Consider the following 24,325-nt stretch of genomic DNA (forward strand, 5'->3'; position numbering starts at 1 on the left):
ACTACATGGTGTACCCAAAAACTTGTACATTTCTCGCCACTATTTCAGTCCACTCTATGAAAATTAGTACCTCTTCCAACTATCAATGGTTTGCTTATACGAGGAAATTATCATGCCCAGAATATCATTACCAGTAGATGAAAAAGCAGACAGGAACTATTAAGCTGTCCTTCAGTTAGTTCCTTGCTCTCAGTATTCACAGCTGTCTGTGACTATGTCTGCCACAGCAGAAAATACCATGACAGTATGGCACTGAAGGTACCATGAGCACTTCACAAGCACAGGAGCAGATTTACAAAGTTATCTTGATTATTTGGGAGACAATGTGAAAATCAACAAAGTGAATTGAATGGTGAATGCAACAATAGCGTGTATTGGAAAGGGAAGTCAAATATATAACTACAAAATGGAGTAATGGACTGAAAAATTATAACTGTGAATTTAACAGGTAGCTCAATGCAACACGAACACAATAAAAAGGAGAAAATACAGTTCAGTTAACAGAAACAGTACAAGTGGGGCATGGGGGTACCTATTCCACTCAGCTCAGCATTAAGGTTTCTTCCAAGAATGCTACCTGATTTGGGGCACCGCAATTTAAAATTCACCTATGAGTTGGAAAGCTGGAAAGCATTCAGAGGAAAATAATGACAACAAATTTAGAAAACGTCACCTACAAGTTGATGAGTGAAAGAACTGGGTTAAACTCAACTAAAAGAGAAATAATTGAGGACACGGGCCTTTCAATGTGAAAAAGTTGGTTTTGAAAGGACAGAAATGTGCCAGTTTTCCATATTTTCTATGAGTCTCTCAAAAGGAAATGGCTAAATCCACAGCAATGAAAATTTAGTCTAGATTAGCCCAATTAGGAAAAACTAGGGGTGAGCATTATTAATATTTAGTAGTAATACCCAGTTAGTAGTAATTAATACTCAGAAAATTGGCGTTTGGGTCCCAAATATTACTAATATAAATCAGAATTTATTCTTACTAAGGAGGACTGAGTCACTGGAACATTGTACTGTAAGAGCAAAATTCTGTTTGCTACAAATATTTGAAACATAATGAGACAATTTCCAGAAAGAATCTGTATTATATGTATAATATCCCTTCTCAAAACAGAGAAGGGATTTCCTTGCCCCCAGGTCCCTTTAAGATTTACTTCTAGGAATCTAATTTTCAACATGTCTATATTCACATCTACTTTCTGATTTTTGTCTTTTATTCTAAAATAACCGCAGCAACTGACTGAAACTCAATACTGCACATTGAGTTTATCCAACCAAGAACTTCGGTACAAAGTGTACTTTTATCTTTTTATTTTAAAGGAAAAAAATCTCTAAATCCTGCATTCAGTGTTATACGCAGCATAGACATATTCAGCCTGTCCAATTCAATGTGTGTTCTTTTTTTAAAGTAAGTAAAAAGCTGAAAAATTTACTAGCTAATACTAATTGAATTATGTAATTAATATAGGCATAGAAAAGTACCTCTTCAGAACATGCAAAGAAAGTTGTTGTTTTCTCTTAGATATTCTGAAAGTTTTTCTGTTTTCTGTTTTTCTTTTCATTCTTGTTACTTAAAAAATTGAACTTTGGGAGCCAAAAAATGTTATTGTGGACCTGAATTTTGTTTTTAAAGATCTCTTATTAGAGTTCTAGTCTCACATGTCAGTTTATTGGAATTCATTTTCAAAGCTCTGGGGAGAAAAATTTTAGTGTTTTCCATTTACATATTTCCTCATGTACTCTTCAATTAGCAGTGACTAGGAATAACTTCTTAATGAGGACATAAAATAATTTTTATTCTAAAATTGTCGTCAGTCTAAATCTGAATTGATGAACTGAGTGCTAAATTATTTTCTGGCAACAGCATAGTTTTACATAAAACAAGCTGTTTCAACGTTCAACCATGCAAGGAGACAGAACTCATGCAGGGATGGATAATGAAGGACTAGGGTCCTCACCTAACACAGCTGTCGGCACAAGTGGATCATTGGGCACTGTAGGAAAACAAAGCCCATGAAAAAACACATTACCCTTAATTTGTGTATTTTTAAGAACAAAAACAATATACTTCAGAGTATGACCAAGTGATAACTAAACTCCATTAATTTTGTTACAATAGAAAACCAGAATTAATACAGTTCCAGAAAGCATCCTGAATAAAAGAGGTATGAAAGGCAGTGATTTCAGACTTTAGAAATGTAATGATAAGAGCCAAGAGATCCTTACTGAAATGAAATAAAGAAGACATTACATGCAATTTAGTTTTTGAAAGGGTTCCTCCTTCACTATTGTTTTTTTCACTTCACAATAAAGGTTCACTTTCATAGAACTCACTTCTTTCCTTTTAAAACCATCCTCTCATGTAATACTTGAATAGGTAATCTCAAAATAAAATGATATTTCTATAAAGTTTTCAAGGCAATTAAAAAAAATTATATACATTTTTACTGTTAATAGCTTTTTTAATGCTCAGTACCAAAGAGATTGTTCATAATGAGTATAGGAAAATCACAGGATACATAGATGCAGATGTCTGAATAAAATTCATAGAATTTTATCTTTTATTATCACAACTAGAACCATGCAGAGATAAATGCACTGTTTTGGACAGAAGTGGCAGAATCCAGGATTTGTTTTGTTCCAGTCTGGAACAAAAAACTATAATGTCAAAGTGTCTGTAACAGAATTAAGCTCCACTTCTCAAACAATCTGCCTGAAAGTTTGTCACATAGCAGGAAAACCTGAAATCTTGGAAGACTTGTCTCAGTACAGACAATGGTCAGAAGAAACAAACACTCCAATACACAAAAAATCACATTTCTAGGATGCTAGAAACCGGTGATGTCCAATTTCTTTGCCAACCAACCAGGACAGCTGTGGTGACAGGAACTCATGGACTCTTGGCATCACATCAGTCCATCTGAAAGGCTGCCTGAGTACCTGGCAGACCCAGCTCACTAACAGCCATGTAAACTCCTGATAAATTCTTAGCCTGGGATCCACCATCACAGTCCATATCTAACTGTCTCTGCAATCCTGCCTCCACAAATTCCAATGCCAATAAGACATCAAACTTTGGAGACTTTTCACTGTTCTAACCAAAACCACCAGGCTGATTCTCCCATTTATAGTGGGTTATGAGACACTTAAAATGCTAGCACTTGGCAGTTTGGTAAGCTTCAACAAACCAATCAATAAACCCTCCTCCAAAACCCATTTTCCTTACAACAACCAGGAAAGAGCTAAAGAGCCTTAATGGATGTATTTTGCTCAAGCATGGTAAGCAGTATGGGAGATGAGAAGAGACATGGAGTGTCATTCCCAAAAGGTGGCAATTCAGAAGCAGCTCAGGCTGCTCAGATCTGTTTAAAGTCAAGTCACAAGTCCATGGAGCTGTGAGAAGCTCAGGTTCCTACCAGCTCCGTGGCAAAATTGTATGTCTTTGTAATTTATACACGAGTCTTGAAATATTTGGTCCTCAAGTGGAGTACCTTGCTTTTGGCAAGGTATAGTGCAGATGTTGGGAGGCAAGAGTGCTAAACACTGGCAGCTATAACCCTTAGCAGTCAGAAACCCAAACTTTTTCCAAACCAGACAGTTGGCATGTCTACAAAAAATGAATACAAATATAGAACAAATTTGCAGATATATTAACAAGCTTGTTTCTAAACTCCACAAACAGCAATGAAAATTGTCAATGTTTCCTTCTGCTGTAATGTCCTTACTGCCAAAAAAATAGAAATTAATTTGGATCTCATATTATTATTCGTTACAGACATGGTGTTGTGCAGTAATATTTAACATGCTGGCATTAAATAGTCTCATGAGGGAAAACTCAATTTCAAGTTTTAACTGAGGTATTCTGGAAGTATGGTACTTTCCCTAGAACAAATATCATTGCATAGTGAAAGCACATGCAAATATTTAATAAAATAATTTGCCACATTCAAATAAGGACAACATACAAACATCCCCACTCAACCTTTTGCTTTACCATCATTCCTGGAAAACCTGGAGCGTAAAACAATTTTCCTTAAAAAGCAGAATTTTCTTCTGTGTTTCTATATTCCTACACTCTGGAGTATCTATAACTGTCTACTTACATCTGGGGTTGAAGTTATGTGAATCCATAAATGTGATTGACAGGGGATCCTCTGCATGTAGAGTGCTCTGGTCAGCATAACTCCTGTCCATGGCATTCACCATGTGGGTCATCTCCTGACGGGTGGTTCCCATGGCATCCTTGCGCTTCTTTGCAAGTTTGCTGCCCAGCCAAAAAAAAAAAAGTAAACCACCTTAATATTTGATGAATGTTGGTGTCTACAGTAATCATTCTCTATAATTCTGAGTGACTGATAAGTTTGACTTATTTCCTTGTGTGCAATTTTTTCAGCGTGTGATAAAACTGTGCACCCTGCTATGAAATAGTCATGGTCTTGTGTTTTCTGTACACACACAAATGCTGTAATGGAAGTGCTTACTTCTGTACTCTGGCAATATTTTTTTTCCCCTGTGGAGTAATTATACTAATAGACACAAATTAGAGAATATAATTACATTTTAACTGAAATGACAAATAAGAAGCATCTGTGCATGCAATTTTATCAACCATCTCCATTTAAATATCTATTTTAATTCTGTAAATGGATAATACATTCCCCTTGTTTGCGTTGTTGGGAAAAAGAGTCATGTAACCTTCTAAATTACTTTGTTAGTCAAGAAACCTATGAAGTAATTAAAGAAGCATAATCATTCAATACATATTTATATTAAATATTTATATTACATTTTATGTAAAAGGTTGTATTGCCCATTCAATATACAAGATATGAGAGGATAATACCACACTATGGTCCTGGTACTTTGGTTCTTCGAAAAACAAAACCACCCCTTATCATTCTACCCTTTCATGCAGTTTGGGAACATCTCAATTTGACATTAACAGTCTTACGCTCTGACTGCATCGCAGTTAAAGACCAACCTAATCTGTACAACTAAGCCCCTCAAATTAACAGCCAGTGCCCTTAAAGTGCACACTTCAGAAATATCACTCAGTTCTTCCCTTTTGAGAAAGAAGTGGAAGGGATTTTCTCCAGGAGTCAGATGGAAGCAGACAATATATTTTAATTATAACTTCAAGCATATATCTCAAGTAGCAGGAAGTATGCAGAGCGGCATGAGGTGGGCCTTGTTTCTGCAGAAACCTGTAACAGGCATCAAAGTATTCTGAAATCTCCCTGTTTTCAGCTGAAGCCATGACTATAATCATTATATAGCCAACCTGCTTAGATGGATAAATCTGACACCACACGGAAGAGACACAATCATCACTGAGTTCTTGAAAATGTATGTTTAAAACACAGCTTATCTTCATAAACTTTTTCTGCACAGAATACCATCAAATGCTCTGGTAATTGTTTAGAGAGTGTTTGTCTTACATTTCTCTTTACTAAAAGGATGGCCAACTCAAAATATTTCATGCATATTTTAAGAGCAGACAAGGATAATATTAGATACTTATTACATATTATAATATTAGATGTTAGGAAGAAATTCTTTACTATCAAGGAGGTGGGACATTGACAGCAGTTGCTCAGAGAGGCTGTGGATCTCCCCTCTCTGGATGTGATCAAGGCCAGGTGGAATGGGTCTCTGAGAAATCTGATCTGATAGAAGGTGTCCCTGCCCACAGCAGGGGGTTTGGAACTAGATGATCTTTAGGGTTTCTTCCAACAGAAACTACTCTGGGATTCTGTGAAGATTATCCATCCACGTACTTGTTGAATCCTAGGAGAGTTCACCAGAAAGGACCTACACTGTTCTGTAGGGCAAGAAGTACTTAATGCATAATTAAGAAAATATTACAGGGCTATTTCTTAGGTTAACAGTCTTGGTTCATGATGAGGTACCACAGTGTAGAATATGGATGGACAAAGCCCTCCTGTGAATAGTAGATTCTTCCACCAATCAGACTCATGTCCTTATTTTGTCAGATTCCCCCCTTTTGCTTCATCTACAGCTGGAATAGTTGGAAAACTACTACTCAGTAACATTCTTACTACAAAAAAAATCTCAAAGGTGGTCTCTAAACTTATCTTTTTTTAAATCAAACTATTGTTTGATGGGGTTCTGTATCAGTTGTTACACAAAAAATAAAAAAATCTGTTGGATGTCCCCCCTACAATGCTTTATTTTATACATTTACTCCACACATTCCTTTCAACTTAAGAGAAGCCAGTTTAAGTGATGCTCTGGTTGAACAAATGAAGACCATAAGAACTCTCAAGAATGAAACTGCTTGAGCTTTATAACTGGTTCCCAATACTATCAAAGGCTTCACAAAACTAGTATTTCTAGTTCAAAGTAGTTTTTTAAGTTTCAAAGCCTTTCAAACAGTCTCTATACAATGAAGATCACCTTTTTCTAACGTCACCTCAGAACAGAACAAAAAGACTATTACATCTCATCTCTCAATGATATTAAGCTTTCCTTTGAAGCATCACTTTGTAACAAAACCTGCTAGCCATGCTAAATAAATCAACAGCTATTAAGGCTTTCACATTATTACTTTATTATAGTAGCTACTTTCTAATTCTTATGCTCTGCTTCAACGCCTAAAAAGGCTTATTGTGTTGTAGCACTGCAACCCGAAGCTGCTGGGAAACGGGAGGACAGCTTTATTGTTCAACAGCTCTGGGCTCCCTTGGGGTTTGACAACTTCTTTTTCCTTTCCTTTCCTTTTTTTTTCCTTCCCTCACTCATCTGTAGGCACATGCAATCTATGCTTCACGATAGTTAAGCGAATCATAAGGTTAAAGAACTTGAGGCTGACAGAAAGCGTAAATGATTCTCATTATCTGCTAAAGGATTCAATTGGATGAATCTCCTCAGGTGGGTGTTACAGTGGTTGGAGGGGAAAGGTGCTCTATCATTGGATGAAACTGTGTGGTTAATTATCTTGAGTAGAAGCAATTGCTATTTAACAAGGAAATTATAATTAGTCACAATAAATCAGAGAATGGCAGTTAGCTAAACCAGCCTTTTAAAAAAATATATTTTTAAGTTTGTTTAAAGAAGTAAACTAATTCTGCTTAAAAATGTGGAAGAGCATCATTATCAGACACCACCAGTTCATCAAAGCAATTGAGTGCATCCTTAGAACTCCTCTGAAGTCAAGCACTTTATGTATTTATTTAAAATGAAGTGTGTAACTGCTTGCTCAATCACAGACAAATTTGTCAAGAGTCCTCAAAAAAACTCATTTGGTCAGTAAGAATCAAAAAAGCCAGTTTTGCTTCAATGAAGCAGAACTTTTATACAAACCAATGCCATAAAATAAGATCCAACTTTAAGATGCGTATGCAAAGCACCTCAAACTCAGAAGAGGCAGACCATAAACGTTTGGCAGCCGCCTACAACCTGCATAGGAAAATGGTACACAAGATCACTCCTGAACTGATACTCTAAGAACATACAGTTTGTGATTTACTGGCACAATTCACTAACTAGGAAATGGGAAAAGATCTTTTTTCCTTAGTGTGATGTGTTGCTGTGAAGCATAATGCAAATCAAATTATGATCATAATAAAGTAAAATGATAGTTATGGAAAAAAACTGTAGCAAAAAGCTAAGTCTCAATATACAGTTAGAAATACAATATCCCTTTAAAAAAAGAAACAACAGGGTAAGAATAACAGGAACAATGATAAAAGCAATTTTTCAAGCCTGAGAACAAGGAAAAGTAACTATCAATAAAACTTTGGAAAAATTATAGAGACTGTTTTTCTTTTTTAAAAAGGGATACTGCATCTTTAAAACACATAAAATAGTAAGTCACCCGTATTCTACTTACAGATAGTAGGAGTAAGAATAGTAGCTCCTCCTGGCAAGCAAATCACAGACAGTGGAAAAAGAGAAGCAATGGTGAATGAAAAGCGTGACTCTGTCACATCCAATAAAGCAGAGAAATGTGCGTTTAAAAAAAAAGTTGAAAAAATTCATGTTTCTTTGGTTAGCATTTCAACTGGCTCATGCACGAACTAGCCTTACTTTGCCATGCAATTAAAACAAAACAAAACAAAAATTAAAAAAACTATAGCGTATAAAAGTGATTTGTTTTTTAGAAAGATCACTTGAGAAAATTGCATGCCGAGATTTCACTTATTGCCAAAAATTATGAAAATTAAATGGATTGTGTAATTTCAACATGCAGTTTAGCATAATATAATGATTACTGCCTAGATGTCATGACAAATGAACAGCTGTGTACAAATCTTGTGCAGTAGATATGCTTTTTACTTCTCAGTCACAAAAAATAGGGTTTCATTAAAAAGTACATTTAATCAGAAAACAATTTCTTGTCATTCACTTTAACGTATTTATCAGTACACAGTTGTATACGTATACGTTTGTATGCGTACTATGTGTAGCTATATGAGTACACACATTTTAAAGAAAACTGCACACTTCCAGCAGATATGTGTGTACTGGCATATCCACCACACATTTCCTGAATGCAAACATATGCTTTCTATTTGAAAATCTTACAATTGGAAATGCTGATGTAGTCATGCTAAGCATTAAAAATATGGAAGGTAAACAAATGGAAGGAAATGACGGACATTTGGAAATAGTCCAACAATGATTTCGAAAATAAAAATGGCATTGCTTGTTAAAGATGCAGTATCCCTTTTCTTAGCTGGTTTGATTACTCCAGTAGAAGTCTTTAAAAGCTGTTAAGAGCTTCATTCAGGAAAACTTCAAACCAATTTGTACAAAGTGATCAGGCAAAGCCTAAAACATCTCAAGCTCATAAACAAAACTGCTTAGTACTCTATTTTTCAATAAAATGTAATGCTGCATTTAATCAGTGATTTGAGATACTGGTGGCTGTGCATACGACTTAATAAACTAATAAAAATGCAGAAACCATTGTTTTATTGACTTTTCCATCTAATAAGCTGTGGTCAATTCGGGTACCAAAAGGGATACTACATAATGGATCACTGAATAGGTACACTACAGAGGATGATTCAGACGGATCAGTTTTCAGTCCCACCACAACTAAGTGAAGTGTGTTTTTGTATGTGTGAATGTGTCAGAGTTTTTGCAGCTGTTTCTGCCTTCATTATATGAATTGCCCTGATTTACTAGATGGACTCATTAACTCAGGAACGCAGTTTTTCTATGTTTTTCAAGAGACCTTGACTAAAGCTGGTATTAAAAAAGTGCCCATTTTCACTAAAGGCAGAGGGGGAGAAAAATGGCACACCTACAACATATGCAACAGACAACCAATTAAACTGTCATGATGGAAAATTGCCAAACATTAAAGATTCATTAAGCAGGTTAATTTCTCACCTATTTTAGAGTACAAAATAGTACAGGAGTTTAGAAATATTATGTGCTATAAAATGATGATAATTTCTAAAAGGATACTGCCTTTGCAGGTTCTGAGGAGGGAAAGGGGGGAAAAGGGAAACTTAAAAATATCACTTCACAGATATAATTAACTCACTTCGGTCAAACAGTTCAATTGTGAAAATTTGAGCCTGAAAGGGCTCAGAATGGAAAAGGCAAAAATGATAGGAAAAATGTGCACATGGATTTGTTTATTATTTGCAAAACTAGTCAATCACATCTGGAAGTGACTGACGCTCTGTAGTGTTAGACAGTCCCTCTCTCACACACAAACACACGTGAACACACAGAGAATTTTCTATTAAATGTAAGGGGACCACTGTAACACTCACTAAGATGATACTTCCCAGCACATACCATGCTACAAAGCTACAATATAGAGATTTCCTCCTAAAAGCTGAAAAACAATTTCAGTTTTGTTTTTCAAAAGTTGTGTAAATAAAGCAAACTGGCTGACTGAATGTCTTTTTTGTACATGATGAGTTGGACCTTTTGCATATGTGTAAATTCTCAGCCACAGAGGTAAACAACAGAGAAAAGTAAAAGCACTTTTGGGAAAAATCACATATGTAGCTAACTAACACAGAACACTATAAGCATACCTAATGTTTCTAATGCAGACGTTTCTTCTCCAAGTTATATATCTCCAGGGATAATTGTAAAAAGGCAATAAATTAAAAAAATCTAACGCAAACCAGCAATGATAACATATAGAATGATCTTAATCAATAAAAATAACAGCAAGCTGCATTTCAGAGGAATATACGCAACAATCACAAAAATACTGTTTATTATAGCTTCTGCAAAAGGCAAGGGAACGCAACGCACACACCATGGGAAGGCACAGGGTTTGTTCTATCCAAGAGAAATCAGCTTGTGCCACGTGAAGGGGAACCACCAGGGAGGGGGTGCACAGAGAGGGAGGAATTAGTTTCTATACTATAGCTATGGAATTATAGGGACATAGTATGGACTCTAATGCCAGGTTAAAAGAGTTGCAACTACTGGGAAGGCTAGGCTTTGAAACACTGACCAAGCAATAGGATAGCACAAGTTGCTACAGGTAGGAGGATTGGGATGCAGGGATAGCATTGAACAATGCCAGAAGATGGCGATATTGCTTACTGTCTAAGAAAGCACTGAAAAAAATTTAAATTCACTCAAATTAATACACTTTTAAACAATTTCATGCACTAAGGACACACTAGGTAATTTTACGGTGATGCGCTATGACTTTTAAGAAAAAACTCCAGGTTTACAAGAGCATAAATAGAGGTATAAAATTACATTATTTTGCAAGTTGGGGAATAACATACAAATAACTAATTAGAGCCACACAGAGAAAATAATATTCATTAAGTGGTTAAAACATGAAATGTGCAATAAATTATTATTTTTTCTTTGCTTTAAAAAACAAAAAAGGCACCATGAATTTCAATTCCACCCACTTTAACAATCTGTACATTCTTCTATCTCCAACCTAAAAATCCTTGGAAATAAATATGAGAAAATGTATAGTTATTGGAATCTTAAATATAAAGAAATCCTATCTTTAAAGACATCCCAAGAATCACAGCAAAACCAAAAGAAAACACAAGAAACTAATCCAAAAATGGACCAAAAGGACCTGCCAGTCCCAAAACTTTTTTTTCCTAAAGACCTGCTAAAAACATCCTCCTTAAATTGTTTGATAGGGAGGGAAAAAAAAAAAAGACCAATCAGCACAGATAATTTTCTTACCTTTTTTTCACTATCAATATGACAACAAGGAGAAGTAGGATGAATACCAGAATTCCAGCACTTATTCCTGCTATTTTCACCACCCGATCTGTTTGTTTAGCAGGATCCGGAATCACCTCAGGTTCTTCTGTTGCTGCTGCTAAATTAATAAAAAAAAGAAGTTATTTAAATGTGTAAGTACCAGAGACAGGGAAATAATTTTTGGCGATAATTTTCAAATATGTATGTGTCTAAATAAAGTAGTAAAAATATAGACACAGGCATCGTGTTTAAACATCTACACATATGTATGTAAACAGACCATAAATTAAACAAAACAATACAATAAGTATAGTCAGATGGGACCCACAAGGATCATCAAGTCCAACTCTTGGTCCTGCACAGAATCATCCCCAAAAGTCACACCATGTGCCTGAGGGTTTTGTACTAACACTTGAGCTCTGTCAGGCTTGGTCCTGTGACCTCTTCCCTGGGGAGCCCATTCCAGTGCCCAACCATCCTCTGGGAGAAGAACCTCTTACTAATACCCAACCTAACCCTCCCCTGACACAACTTCAGGCCATTCCCTCAGAGATCCTGTCACTGGACACCAGACAGAAGAGATCACTGCCTGCCCCTCTGCTTCACCTCACAAGGAACTTGTAACTGTAATGGAGTCTTCCCTCAGTCTCCTCTTCTCCAGGCTGAATAGACCAAGTGACCTCAGCTGCTCTTCATGCAGCTTCCCCTCAAGGCCACACTGTCTTTGTTGCCCTCCTTGCAACAGCAAGTATATGTGTATGTATACAGCTGAATAAATACATGTGTGTATATCTATCTATCTATCTATCTATCTATCTATCTATCTATCTATCTATCTATCTACACACACCCCTCTGCACAGGCAGAAGCATTTATGTACCTGGATTTCCAAATAAGTTACTGTATTAAAAAGCAGAAGACAAAGCAGAGACAATCTACCAACTTACCACCATTATTTCATTTAATGTTATTTTGTTCAGATATTAAATGTGGAATATTTAACACTGAATAGTAAGAAAACATTTATGCACAAATAATAAAACACGTTTTTCCAAGCCACAATGTGAACCCTAAACTGCAGTACTTCTGTCCTCCTTGCAGTTTCAGTCCACCTTCGTACATTAATTCACCTCACAGCATCTGGTCTGACATCTGCATTCTACTGGGAATTTTGATTCTCTAAATAAGGTCATCCACAAAGCCAAGCTTAAAGCCAGCAGTAGTTTTATTTCTGTTTATAGGCCCTGAAAGATACCTCACAAACCACTGTTCTACAGTGAGATGAAGCCAGTCCATAACACAGCTGAGTGGGCTGAGGCTACAGGTTACAGCAGAGAGAAAAATAGAATATACACGTAAGTGCACAACCATTCAGTCTGCACCTCTTTGCATAATAGCCTGGTGTAAAAAGAATCAGGATCAGGAGCTTTTCCAGCCTGGTAAAAACGTAAAAAATATAAACAGGTTTCAGCAAGGGGTAAAATTGCTTGAGATGCTTACTTGTAGAATAGAAAATGGCTTTCCAGCTCTCTAGTTCCTGCTATCTAAGGCTGTGCCCTTTCCCCTACTCACTGGCATGAATGGGTACACATGCTTGCTCTACCTCTGGCCCTTCTTCTCTCACACTCCACCCAGCATCCAGCTGATGCCACTTGACCTCTCCCCTCACAGCATCTTCATGTGGAATAAGTTACAAGCTGTTGGCATCATCATACTTATGTCATTACACAGAAAGCGCCCCTTAGTCTGAAACTAGGATGCCTCTCAACAGATCACCAAAAGCAGCAGAACAAAAACCAAGGTGAAGTCATATGAGAGAAAGGCTACTGCTCTCCTGAAAATCGACTCAATTTAAAAGGCCAGTGTAGTCATTATCAGGGATACTTGGTATCTAATACTTTCTGGGTTTAACCATGTTACACAGATTATTTCTATTTGTATTCCATGTGCAGGAACCCAAAGTACCTTTTGAGGGAAGGATAATGCTGTTGTTTAAAATTACTCTTTATTACTTATTTCTGTAACCTTCATCTCTGTAGTATCTGAACCTGTACTAACAACTTGCCCTCAGAAAAACCTTCTGAGTCAGGAACGTGCTCTCTTCCAGACACCCACACAAGAGCTAGACAGACAGTGAGAGGTCTGGCAGTGCTTTAATCGTAAAACTTAATCATCATCATAAGAATTCATCATTATAATCATCTCTCTCACCTACAGCTTGAACTCTATCTGCTGAGAAATACTAAATGTTTCCTTCTGTATGTAAATACACGCCTGCATGCACACTTGCATACATAACCTGTGAGGAATGAATACTATATTTTTTGTTTGTATTATATGTGTTGTTGAGGTGTCAAGGGATAAAAGTAGGGATCAGGCAGGAGATGTGTGCATGTACAACACACACTAGCTAGAATTAATGTCAGATGCATGTATGATGTTGTCTAACAGAGGAAATGAGGGGCATGGCTTTTGAGGCAGAACTGGAAGATTAAGGTATTCAACATTCTAAATGCTTAAAATGAATCAACTCCCAGTCCAGTGTTAGCTGGGCTGGATGTGACAAATGTGAATGAACATTTGATAAGCAGTAGAGACAAAAGGCCAATCAGTAGAGTCAAAGGACAAATCTAAGATAAATATAAATGGCTTTATGTGCCAATGGGGAAAAAAAAGTCATGTTTGCTGTATGGAGTACTGAGAAACAGCAAGGACATGGGAAGGGTAAAGAGGGAGTGTGCAGGAATGGGATATTTGCTGTGTCTGGAATTGCACAATGTGAGTGCAGCTGGCCAGCTCTGACCTAGCAAAGGTAAGAACTACTCAATCTGCAAAATAACAAGGCTGGAGCAAGAGATTTAGTTGTGTGGATGGAGCTTTAAGACAAAGTCTCTGAGAGATTTCAAAATATGAATGATAGGGATTGACCTGAAGATGCACTTCAAAACCTGAAGGCTCAAAAATACATCCAACAGTAGAGGCTTTGAGCTTAGATCAGGACAGCGGTATTTTCAAAGGAGTATTAGTGATGAGAGAGTGAGGGGAAAGAATGACCTGTTTCACACTTCCCTGGAGAAAGACAGGACCCCTAGAACTTGATAGGGCAAGTTGCAATATATGTGCTTTTCAGAGTCATGTTTAAAATTATTGCAGGGCCACACACACAGCTGTTTCATTCAGAAAAGTACTTTAGGAAAACAACTATCCACGTCTCAGAAAATCTGAAGGGAAAGTTACTGAGGGTGTTTACATATTTGGCTAACTTAGGAACAGGTGTTTTACTATATACACTCTAGGGAATAGTTGGTTTGGATCATCAGTAATTTCAAAATGAAGCTCTCTGTCAAGTTTTTCAAGCAACAGTGGAAAGCCAGGAGGATATCTACTGCTTGACCATTTGTTCTTGTTTCCTTACATTAAGGATTTTGAAGCAAGGGACAGTAACTCATTCTATGAACTTTAAGGCTGCTTATGAGATAAAGCTGGTGCCCACTAGAAATGCACCACAGAGTCCTAAATTAGTAGAGGAAAATGTCATTGAATAGTCATACACTAAGAGTATAATCAATGGATGAGCCTACTATACCCAAAATGCTAAAATCTACTGGCAAAATGATACCTGTCTTGCCATATTCAATGGAAAAATTGCTTTGAACTTAAATGAAGCCAGGATTATTACATATATATTTCCAGCAACAGATAATATATGCATTCTTTAGACTAAATTCTACATTTGGGAACTATATGAAAGTAATCATAGATATAAATCACACTGTAATCTGTATGCATTGCATGCAATAATTATTTTGAGGAAGTCATTGAATGTAGCACAGAATAATTTAATGAAACTTATGAATTTGAAAGCATTTCCTTTTACTTGTGTTTTAACTTTGATAGCTCAAAGTGTGTTGTAATAACCATGTCTGATCTTACCCATATATAACCAGAGAGAAAAATAGAGAAACCTTGTGTCTACATGTTAAATGTACACATGTGAGTATCTCCCGGCTGCTGATTGCACAAGGACTATAGCAGCAAGTAAACTTCTGCTTACTCTGAGAATTCGCTTTCTCTACCTTCTAGAAGACAACCAGGATTTAGTTCTCTGAAGTAGCTCTTCTGCAGGCTGAGCTGCTGATCTTGCCAAACAAAACAACTCAAATAACCAAAGATTCACAAGGAACAAATCTTGCCTAACCAATTGAGCGACCTTCTATAATGGAGTGACTACATCAGTGGGCAAGGGAAGAGTTATAGATGTCATCTATCTGGCCTATTGTAAGCCTTTGATGTGGTCCATGACAACATCCTAACACAAAATCTCTAAATTGGAGAGATACAATTATTTTGATGACTGGAATTAACTACTGTATATTTCTAAAAAGGGAAAAAAATGCTCTAAAATGATTTAAGATACAAAACCACCTACTTTACTAATTTTGAATGCTCATTTTTAGTAATGTAGTCCTGCAATGCTCTCTTATATCTTGAATATCAGACTCTATAAAAAGGTAATTTATTGATTGAGAAAGAACCTTGCATGGTAACAGAATCATGATCATACAAAAATGGACTCTCTATTGACTACTAATTCCTTCCTTACTCTAATAGATCATGAATTAAGTGATAATTTTTACTCTGTCTTTGCCTTGCATATCAATATATGCATTTTTGCATTTTAATCCTGTGAATCTGAGAAGAGGTAACCCAACAGTTTTCAATCCATGCAAACTCATCTTCCATAAAATTTTCAAGATGAGTTTCTGACCTGAAACAGAGCGTTAACTACATTTTCCGCCTGTACAAAAATAGCTGCCTACACTGAAAACTTATGAACTAGATTGGGAAGTGAACACTGGATTTTAGCAATTTATCTACTTGCCTTTGTTCTGAACTAATGAACAGCAACAACAATCATATCCCACAGTCCCATTCGAAAAGTTCATAAAATAACCAAGTGATTCTGACTCTGCACATAGCCAGTAACAGTCACCATATAAGAAGTTGTTCTCCTTGTTTTCATAGATACTAGAGGAGAGCATTCAATCAGTCAACTCCCATGATTAATAGCATGAAGTTCAACTGTGAACAGCACTAAATTAGACTAGTATAGCTAACTCTCTCAGGGACAGTAAAATTCTGAACAGGTGAGGTAGAGTCTATCTTCTCACAATTTCCTGATATACTTAATTACTCTAAATTTTTAAACCACATTTTTAATCAAACACACAAAAAATCCAATATCTACATCTAAAATTGAGCATATGCATATTATTTATACTTAATTTTTGAAATATACTGTGGCATAAGGAATCCAGTCACGGCAGATATTTCTTTCCTGTCTTTTCCTTCCTTCTGTGGTTCAAAATTTACACAGAGCCTTGCAAAATTGTCAGGAAATTTATGACACTCAGCGCAAAATCTATTCGCCTATACCTTCCCAAGAAGATGGTGTAGGAATCCAGATAATGATATGCTACTTGCTCATCCAAACACAATTATTCAAGCAGAAAATTCTGGTAGGATTTTGCAGGGCTGTTTGCATGCTACCACTAAGAGAACAGCCAGCCTTCCAAATGACAGCTTTTAAATCAGAAATTTTGAACAACATTTTTATACTTAACCTTCTCACTATACAATTTGACTCTCTCAACATTCACAGCATTTTATTCTGGGTTTCCTTTGTGCGAGCGAGGGAAGAAACTCAATTTTATGCATGATTAAAGCTGCTATTTTATTACACTGCATTTTCTTTGAATGTTAATTTCTGTTTATGGCAGATCTTTGAATTCTCACAAACTGGTGTTATTGCTGCATAGCTTGATATTCAAAATAGCTGTGCTCAAGATAATCTGTTCTGCACTTTCATTATGTGACATTCAAAAACTTTTAATTAAATCCAGGAATGACATCTGAATGAGTTCAACAAGGTAACATCATGATAACATCAAATGAAACTGAAGGTATCCCTGGAGATGTCAGTCTACTACCTGAGAAAAGGGCTTGTTGAAAAACCAGGTGAGATTCTCTGACATACTTTTTTTAAATTGCCCTGTCTTTTAATCATCTGCCCAGAAAGACTGTTCCACCTGCATCAGTCTTGTTTTTTTACTACTTTGCTACAGTGATAATCATCATGCAATTAAAGAAATTGTTATAAGTCTGAAATTTAATTAATAGATTAATAGATTCAAATTCAGTGAGAGAAGATCCATAACCACTTTTAGCTTTATCAAGTTTTTAAAAAAGCCTTAGCTAATTCCATTTGCTGAAAGCATTTTAGTGTATATTTGCAGGGATTGGGGGACAGGATGTGCAACTTGTTCTAGCAGACTATGCACATATTTCATGAGGTCTTACAAATATCCTCACATGGGTCACTTTGGTCCAGCACTACTAATTTTTCTTTCTCAAGCTGAAAGATGAAGATACATTTAGTGGGAAAGGAATCTCCACAATTTTCCCTTCCCTACAGCTCCTAAAGGTTTTCTCTCTTGGACTACAGCTTCTGGGAGACAAAAAGCATGCCGGAAATTTACTGGGGTTTGGATCCATCTAAGCTGTTGCTTCAGGATTCTAAATTACAGATTTTTTTAGGCTGGCATTATTAGAAAGAAAAATTGTACATGACTGTGAACAGAAATTGTGATTCCCTGAGCTGTGCTCTGAAGTGTCAGGTTCATCCCTGTCACCGTGGAAACCAGGTTCATGACTGTCCCAAGGAAGAGAGTTTTAACAGGCTCTGCCAGTGAAGAGGGAGATCCCAGGCATCATCAGCCTCTTCTCTGAACTTGTCCTGAAAGGAGACAGTAGTGAGGTGATGTTTAGATAAAATCTGCTGTCTTACATTTGTGTTGCATCATAGCGTGCCAAATTTATCCTCATGAGTGTCCCTTGCTGGGGAAAAGGGAAAGGTGTCACCACCTCCAGATGCTGCCAGCTGAGCCTAACAGAAGGAGCCCTCAAGATTCCAAAGCTTTGTGATATTATAAGTTAAGCCTTCAAATGGACAAAATTATATATGACTATGTTCTCCACATAAAAGTTCATTGCTGCAGAAATTGTTACAGACACAGTTTATGGGCCCCTTCTGGCAGTTAAGTGCAAAAAAAACCAAAACCAAAAACCAGCTTCAGGCTAACCTCTCTTTAGTCAGATTTGGGATGGTGTAAGGAGCTGTAGAAGTTAGGCACTGGGAGACTCACAGTTGGCTGTGCATACAAATATGGTATCAAGTAAACAGGGTATACATCCCGCTTTCAGATAATGCAGAAAAATAGCCTCAGCTTATGCTACTGGATACTTTCAAAATTATGAACATGTAGCTTATAAATATTTATATACATTTTAGTTAATTAAACAGTCTAGCACAACATATCTTGTCCTACAATAATGATAATGCTACCTGAAATTCCAGTATAATATGTACATTTGTGTATAAAAGACCAGTTCCTGACTAGTGCTGATAAGCCTTCTCAAATGTTGATAAATAGTGCTTTGATAAGTCATATACAATTAAAAAAAAAACAACCCAAACATATATTTACAACTCTCCAGGACTTTCAGATCACTTAATTGATGGTAATACTTTGGTAGGAAACTGTGTGGATATCAGAATCAGGTGAACCATGCCTCTGCTGCTATAATGGTCTGAAATGAGAATTAATGAGAGCTCTGAAATCAGTAATGTCCATGAATTTATGACCAATTAGCAAAGAGTTTACCTTAATAGATTCAGAAGTATCAAGTGAAAAAAGTGCTGAATCTGTTTGCCTCAGTAGCTGAGAAACCTTGGACATGAGCAAATGAGGAGAGCCAGAGCAGGAACAATGCTGAGGAGACAATGTTCCTGCAACACTGCCCTGCTGTCCATGGGTCACATTGAAAGAGAAAATTATTGCCGTCTTTCTAGTACATTTGCCACTAAGACATACTTCTGGAGCTATGTACTTTGCAGGCACTTTACTGTCTTTAAAACTATGGCAAGGATAGGATTTGGTTATGAGGAATAAGGATGTTCAGTGAACGTCATAATCCACAGGTTTTACAGCTTTTGAATTGCAGGCTGCTACCCTCTGCCAGAAAACAGCTGTTTGTGCAGAGATAAACCAAGTTAGCTCTAAGGGAGCTGGCTCAGTGATGCAACTCTGCCCCCAGGACATAAAAAGCTTTGGGCCAATACAGATGGCAACACTGACAAGGCATTTTACACAGAGGTGTAAACTGAAGTTACACAGTCAGCTTCTAGTTCAGCTGGGACAGGACACAAGATAAACATGTGGGCTAAGGCTTCTGAAATGGCACCTCTCAAAGCAAAGGGCAAACATGGTCAGAGGAACATGGCCTGTCCCCATCTCACAACATCCCTGCCCAAGAGTGGAGACTCCTCCTGGTCACAGCCTGTGATGAAGTGCAGGTGGGTGAGTTGCCTTTGGAACTTTCAACTCCAAAAAGTTCAGAACAATTTATGTTGTTGAGCTTTACCTGTGGATAAATTTGAGTCTATTCATTGGTCTACTTGACACCAGAAAATCCATGGCACAACCTTTTTTCTCCCCTCCCATTCTGGACTGCCTTGGCTTCAAAACAAATAACGAATATTTGAAAGGAATCAGGATACCATATTTCAGGGATCTGGTACTGTGTTTTTTCAATCTTTGAAGTCCTCTTTCAGGTCATTGTTACAAAATTGTCAACAACAGTGCAAAGGCTGGAAATTTACTTGAAAAAATCCTAATCCATGTGTTTACCCTAATAAGGTTTTAGAATCCTATAGATCTTCTAAAATATAAACTATTGGATATATTAAATGCTTGTTATAAAACATCAGATCTCATAGTGTAACAGCTGCACTTTTGAAATACTGGAAAAATTCAGAGAAATACCTAACGATATTTTAATTTTTGGAAATCTGGTTAATTGTTTCTGTCTTGCCAAAAAAATTTCAAAATAAGGCTTTCTTGAGCAGCTTGATATGTTTCTTTAAGTAACCAATATAGAAGTAGAGATCTAAAACTTCAAACAAAATTTTTTCATGGCATGTGTACTAACCAACCTTGAAAAGGGTATGTAAAAAACAGATGTAGAAATACATAACACCCATACTGTAAAGTATTGGACTGAAACAATGGAATATAAATAACTATTACTCTCTGATTTTCTGGAAAAGGGTATTGGCTAAGAATGATCCTCTGATCTACCTCATCAACAAGCCATTTAAATCCTGTTTGTTGGATGGGCTGCTACCATTTCTTAAGCTCACTGTGATTGTTTCCCTTATAAGCACAATGGTTTTGTTGTTAGACCTGTTACAGCATTTTTTCCTGGTAACACATAAAAGCAGTCAGCCTTTTGCTAATGAGATCATTTGTTAAGTTAGTGTTTGGCTACATTACAAATCAATCAACTTTTAAGATTTACTCTAAACAAACTGGCTTCAAAAACATGTGTTTTTAAAGATAAAATCTCTCTTGATGTTATAAAATTTCTACTGTGCAAGACACTGCATTGAAAAGTTACCTGGTATTGACAATGAGTCCTATATGGCTTGTTAGCTCAGAATTAATTCTTAAAAGGAAATTATTTAAAAAGCAACATTTGGTAGCAAATATACAGAATGCTTCATCTTTCCATCAGATAGCATTTAAGAAGTTTAGCAGAGAAAGTACATTATCGTGATCATTATTACTTATATGACATGGTTTATGTGGAAAAATATTACTCTCAAATGCCTGAAGTTACGTTTTGCTATATTTATTGGAAATAACATTTCATGAATAACTTCTGCTAATTTAAGCAACTATAAAATTGCAAGTGAGAATTTAGTGGTAGTGTAGGAGTTGCAGACTTAATGCAGAGCTGTGTAATTCCACTGAAGGAAGTAAGGACAGTTTAACTCTTCTCCACCAAAAAAGTACAAACTCTCACCCCGAATGCTAGCTCAAAATACAGAAAATGAGATGAAAAATTTTCTTATATCAAATGCAGTGCTAATAACATTGTAGATGGAATCAAAAGATGGAGGAAATGAAGAACAGAAATAGTCTTTCCTTTATGCTTTCAAAAAACCCAAATCCATACAAATTAAAGCTTATATAGTACTAAATCTAGCCTTTGGTAGCAGCCATCAGTTGTTCTTTGCCATTCAGAATGGTGAAAGGTGAGAAAATAAACAAAAACTCTCCAAGAAAACAAGTAGTTAATTCTTCCTTTGGAGGTAGGTCCTAGTTTTTCCAAACATGCATAGATTAAATTTTATATAGAGCATATATATAGTTTATATATAATCTTTAATAGCACCCATCTGTTCTTAGTATCCCAGATTATTAGTGTCATGACTGCCAGCTAGCTTTCAGTATTTCTTTCCTGTATGTTTTGGTACTTTTTCAAATAGTGAAAAACCAGTGCAAATATATATATACACATGAAAGAGCAAATATAAATATAAATATATATATACATACATATATATGTGTGTGTGTGTGTGTATGTATATATATTTTGAAAGAAGAAAAGATGGTTTCTTTCACAAGACTTATATTTTTTCATTTAGAGAAAATTTTCACAGCTTCTTCAGTTCTATAATACCTTACTGACATGGTGCAGTGTTTGTAGGAGCCCACTGGGCTGGCTGAGAAGTGCCCCTGCACAGGCAGTGCAACCGCCATGGCAGAGAACCTTTTCCTTTTTTCCCTTTTAAAACCTTCCCATCTGAAGAGCATCCACTCGCAGAAAGTTACATGAGTCAAAACTCTTGAGGTTCTCTGGAACTTTTTAGCACTAATAGGTGTCTTAAGCAGCTGGATGGCTGGGAGCATGAGGGAAAGGCAAATATCCTCTTCCAAACCAGCTGCACATCACAGCAGGCTGCAAGTACTGTCTCAGCCATTACCCTAATTATGTCGTTGCTGCCAAATCTGCTTATCCAAATACATCAGAAAGGTCTTATGTCAGCACTTTAAGCTCAGCCACCTGATTTTGGACTGAAACATCCAAAGCCGTGGTGCTTATCCGTGCTAGTCTACCAGCTGTGATGTGAGGGCAGCAGCCTTTAGCTGGCTAAAAGCTTTGTCATCTTCTGCTACACCAACATTTCCAACCCAAATATGTTACCTAAGCCTTAAACCCTGTGTAAGAAGTCAAGAGCCTGTCCATGGAGTTGTTTACCACATCTGACATCTAGAAATGCAACCATAATGACTCTGCAACAACATGCAGCTAATGTAATGACAACTGTATGAAAAACACATCAATAATCACAGCTCTGGCTTGACTGCCATTGATTATTGAGTTCAGATCAGGACTTGTAATGATATTAAAAGCCTTTCATACTGTGTCATTGCCTCTCTGTCTATATATACCTACGTTATTAATATGTCAAAGAAACTTCCAAGCACGAAGAAGGAATGGCAGTCCTGCAGACTACAGGACAAAACATGTGTGCAAGAAAAAAGACTTAATGTGTATTGCCACTTTCTGAACTTTTGTGTCTACTTTTTCACATTTTTCCTTTTAATACTGAAGTTTTGTTGCCTTTAAATCTTAAACTCCAATTAACCTCCCTCTTAAACTCCAATTAACCTCCCTCACCTGAAAAAATAAAGAGATTTTTTATTATTTCCATTACTCAAGGAAATATTCACACAAGACTGTGATGAGGAACCAGGTGTAATAGAGAACTTCCATGACTAAAGACAGACGAACTCTTTATATCTGTTGTTATACTGGTTAGCATAAAGTAAAGGAAAAGCAATTTTTAACCTCACAAAGCACAGGCTATGGCAGAGTACAGTGAGGCTGTAGGAAAGGTAGTAATGGGCTGTGCAGTATGCAAAATTAAAAAATATCAGTTTGAAAATTACTTTGGTGTCCCCTCAGCTGCTAATGCTTTACACACATAGAGACTGTTGGGCTGTTTTTATCCAGGGGATGAAATTTCCTGCTCTGTATTGGATATGCCTTGGGCTGCTGCTTTCTCAGCTAGTTTCTACAGGAAAATACAATTGTATCAAAGGAAAAAACCCCAACCATATATTTAACAAAAGCTTCAAATTTGTATACAAGTCAAAATAAACAAAGCCAACTATAACATGCGAATATTGTATTATGATTTATGTAATGGATTGTCAGCAAAGAAGATTACTGTTCTGGTATTTATGCTTTAAATCTGGTTTTAGGGTTTTCAGTCAGTTGTGATCTGATTAAAATGTGACTGATTTGGAGGAGAAAATCACCTTAAACTGATGGAGTGCCAAGAACTCTTGCAGATGAGGTGGCAGAAATATCTCTACTGAGGCCCTGAGCTACGTCTAATAATGACCAAAACCAAATTTGCATCTTAAAAGAAGAACAAAGATTGTATTAAACAACTAACATTAAGACAATGTGCTCTAGTGTTGAGCACACAAGCCAAGACACACCTGTATATACCTCATTTACATTGTTCCTTTGGCAAATGTGAATAGTATTTTGAAACACACTCCACACTGTGAGTTCCCATACACAAGCAGGTGTTCCTGGCCATTCAGGGCAAAAACGGCCTTTCTTCTTTTCAAGGAAGGGAAAAATGGCCTTTTTCACTGACTAACTTGACATGACGTTAATGAATGGTTCCCTTCAGCTTCTTATTGCTTAAAACCCCATGCAATGTTATCTATCAGCCTTCTTAGAGACAGATGGACAAAATTGTCAAACTTGGGTTGATGGATTCACCGTCATATATTCAGACAGCACCAACACAGGAGATGACTTTCAGATTGTTTGAACAGCTCTCATACATCAGATGAATTGTCATATTTTAACCAGTATGTGAAAAGAAACATACACCTGGGAAATATATTAGCCAATGAATGAAATGACAATATCTGATAACACCTTTTCTTGCCTGATTCTGGTGTAATGGTAAGTCTAGTAAGTACTACATGAAAACATCATGCAATCTAATATGATCATGTCTGTTATCTACCAAATACTCAAAAAGTAAAATTAAATACAAATTTGTTTGCATATTTCAAGCATTTAAGAAACAGAAAGCAGAGAACAATAATGTCTTTCTGAAGCAAATATTAAACAACTTGGGGCTACATTAAACTTCATAAGAAAACTATAAAAGCCTTTTTTATCACTGAAACATTTCA

The 24,325-nt window shown here is 36.5% G+C and overlaps 1 protein-coding gene across 1 annotated transcript in view; it reads right to left on the bottom strand.

The window, feature by feature from the left end:
* The window catches only part of PTPRK (protein tyrosine phosphatase receptor type K), a 297,434-nt gene that overhangs the window by 24,887 nt on the left and 248,222 nt on the right, over positions 1-24,325 (bottom strand). Inside the window, exons 14-16 of the mRNA XM_031066727.1 lie at positions 11,169-11,307; positions 4,112-4,272; positions 1,967-2,002 (exon numbers count right to left, since the gene is read on the bottom strand). Of these exons, the coding sequence (XP_030922587.1) occupies positions 1,967-2,002; positions 4,112-4,272; positions 11,169-11,307 (336 nt within the window). The remainder of the gene's footprint in view (positions 1-1,966; positions 2,003-4,111; positions 4,273-11,168; positions 11,308-24,325) is intronic.

The sequence above is a fragment of the Geospiza fortis genome, unplaced genomic scaffold (assembly GCF_000277835.1).
Source record: "Geospiza fortis unplaced genomic scaffold, GeoFor_1.0 scaffold98, whole genome shotgun sequence".
In the NCBI taxonomy this organism is placed as follows: domain Eukaryota; kingdom Metazoa; phylum Chordata; class Aves; order Passeriformes; family Thraupidae; genus Geospiza; species Geospiza fortis.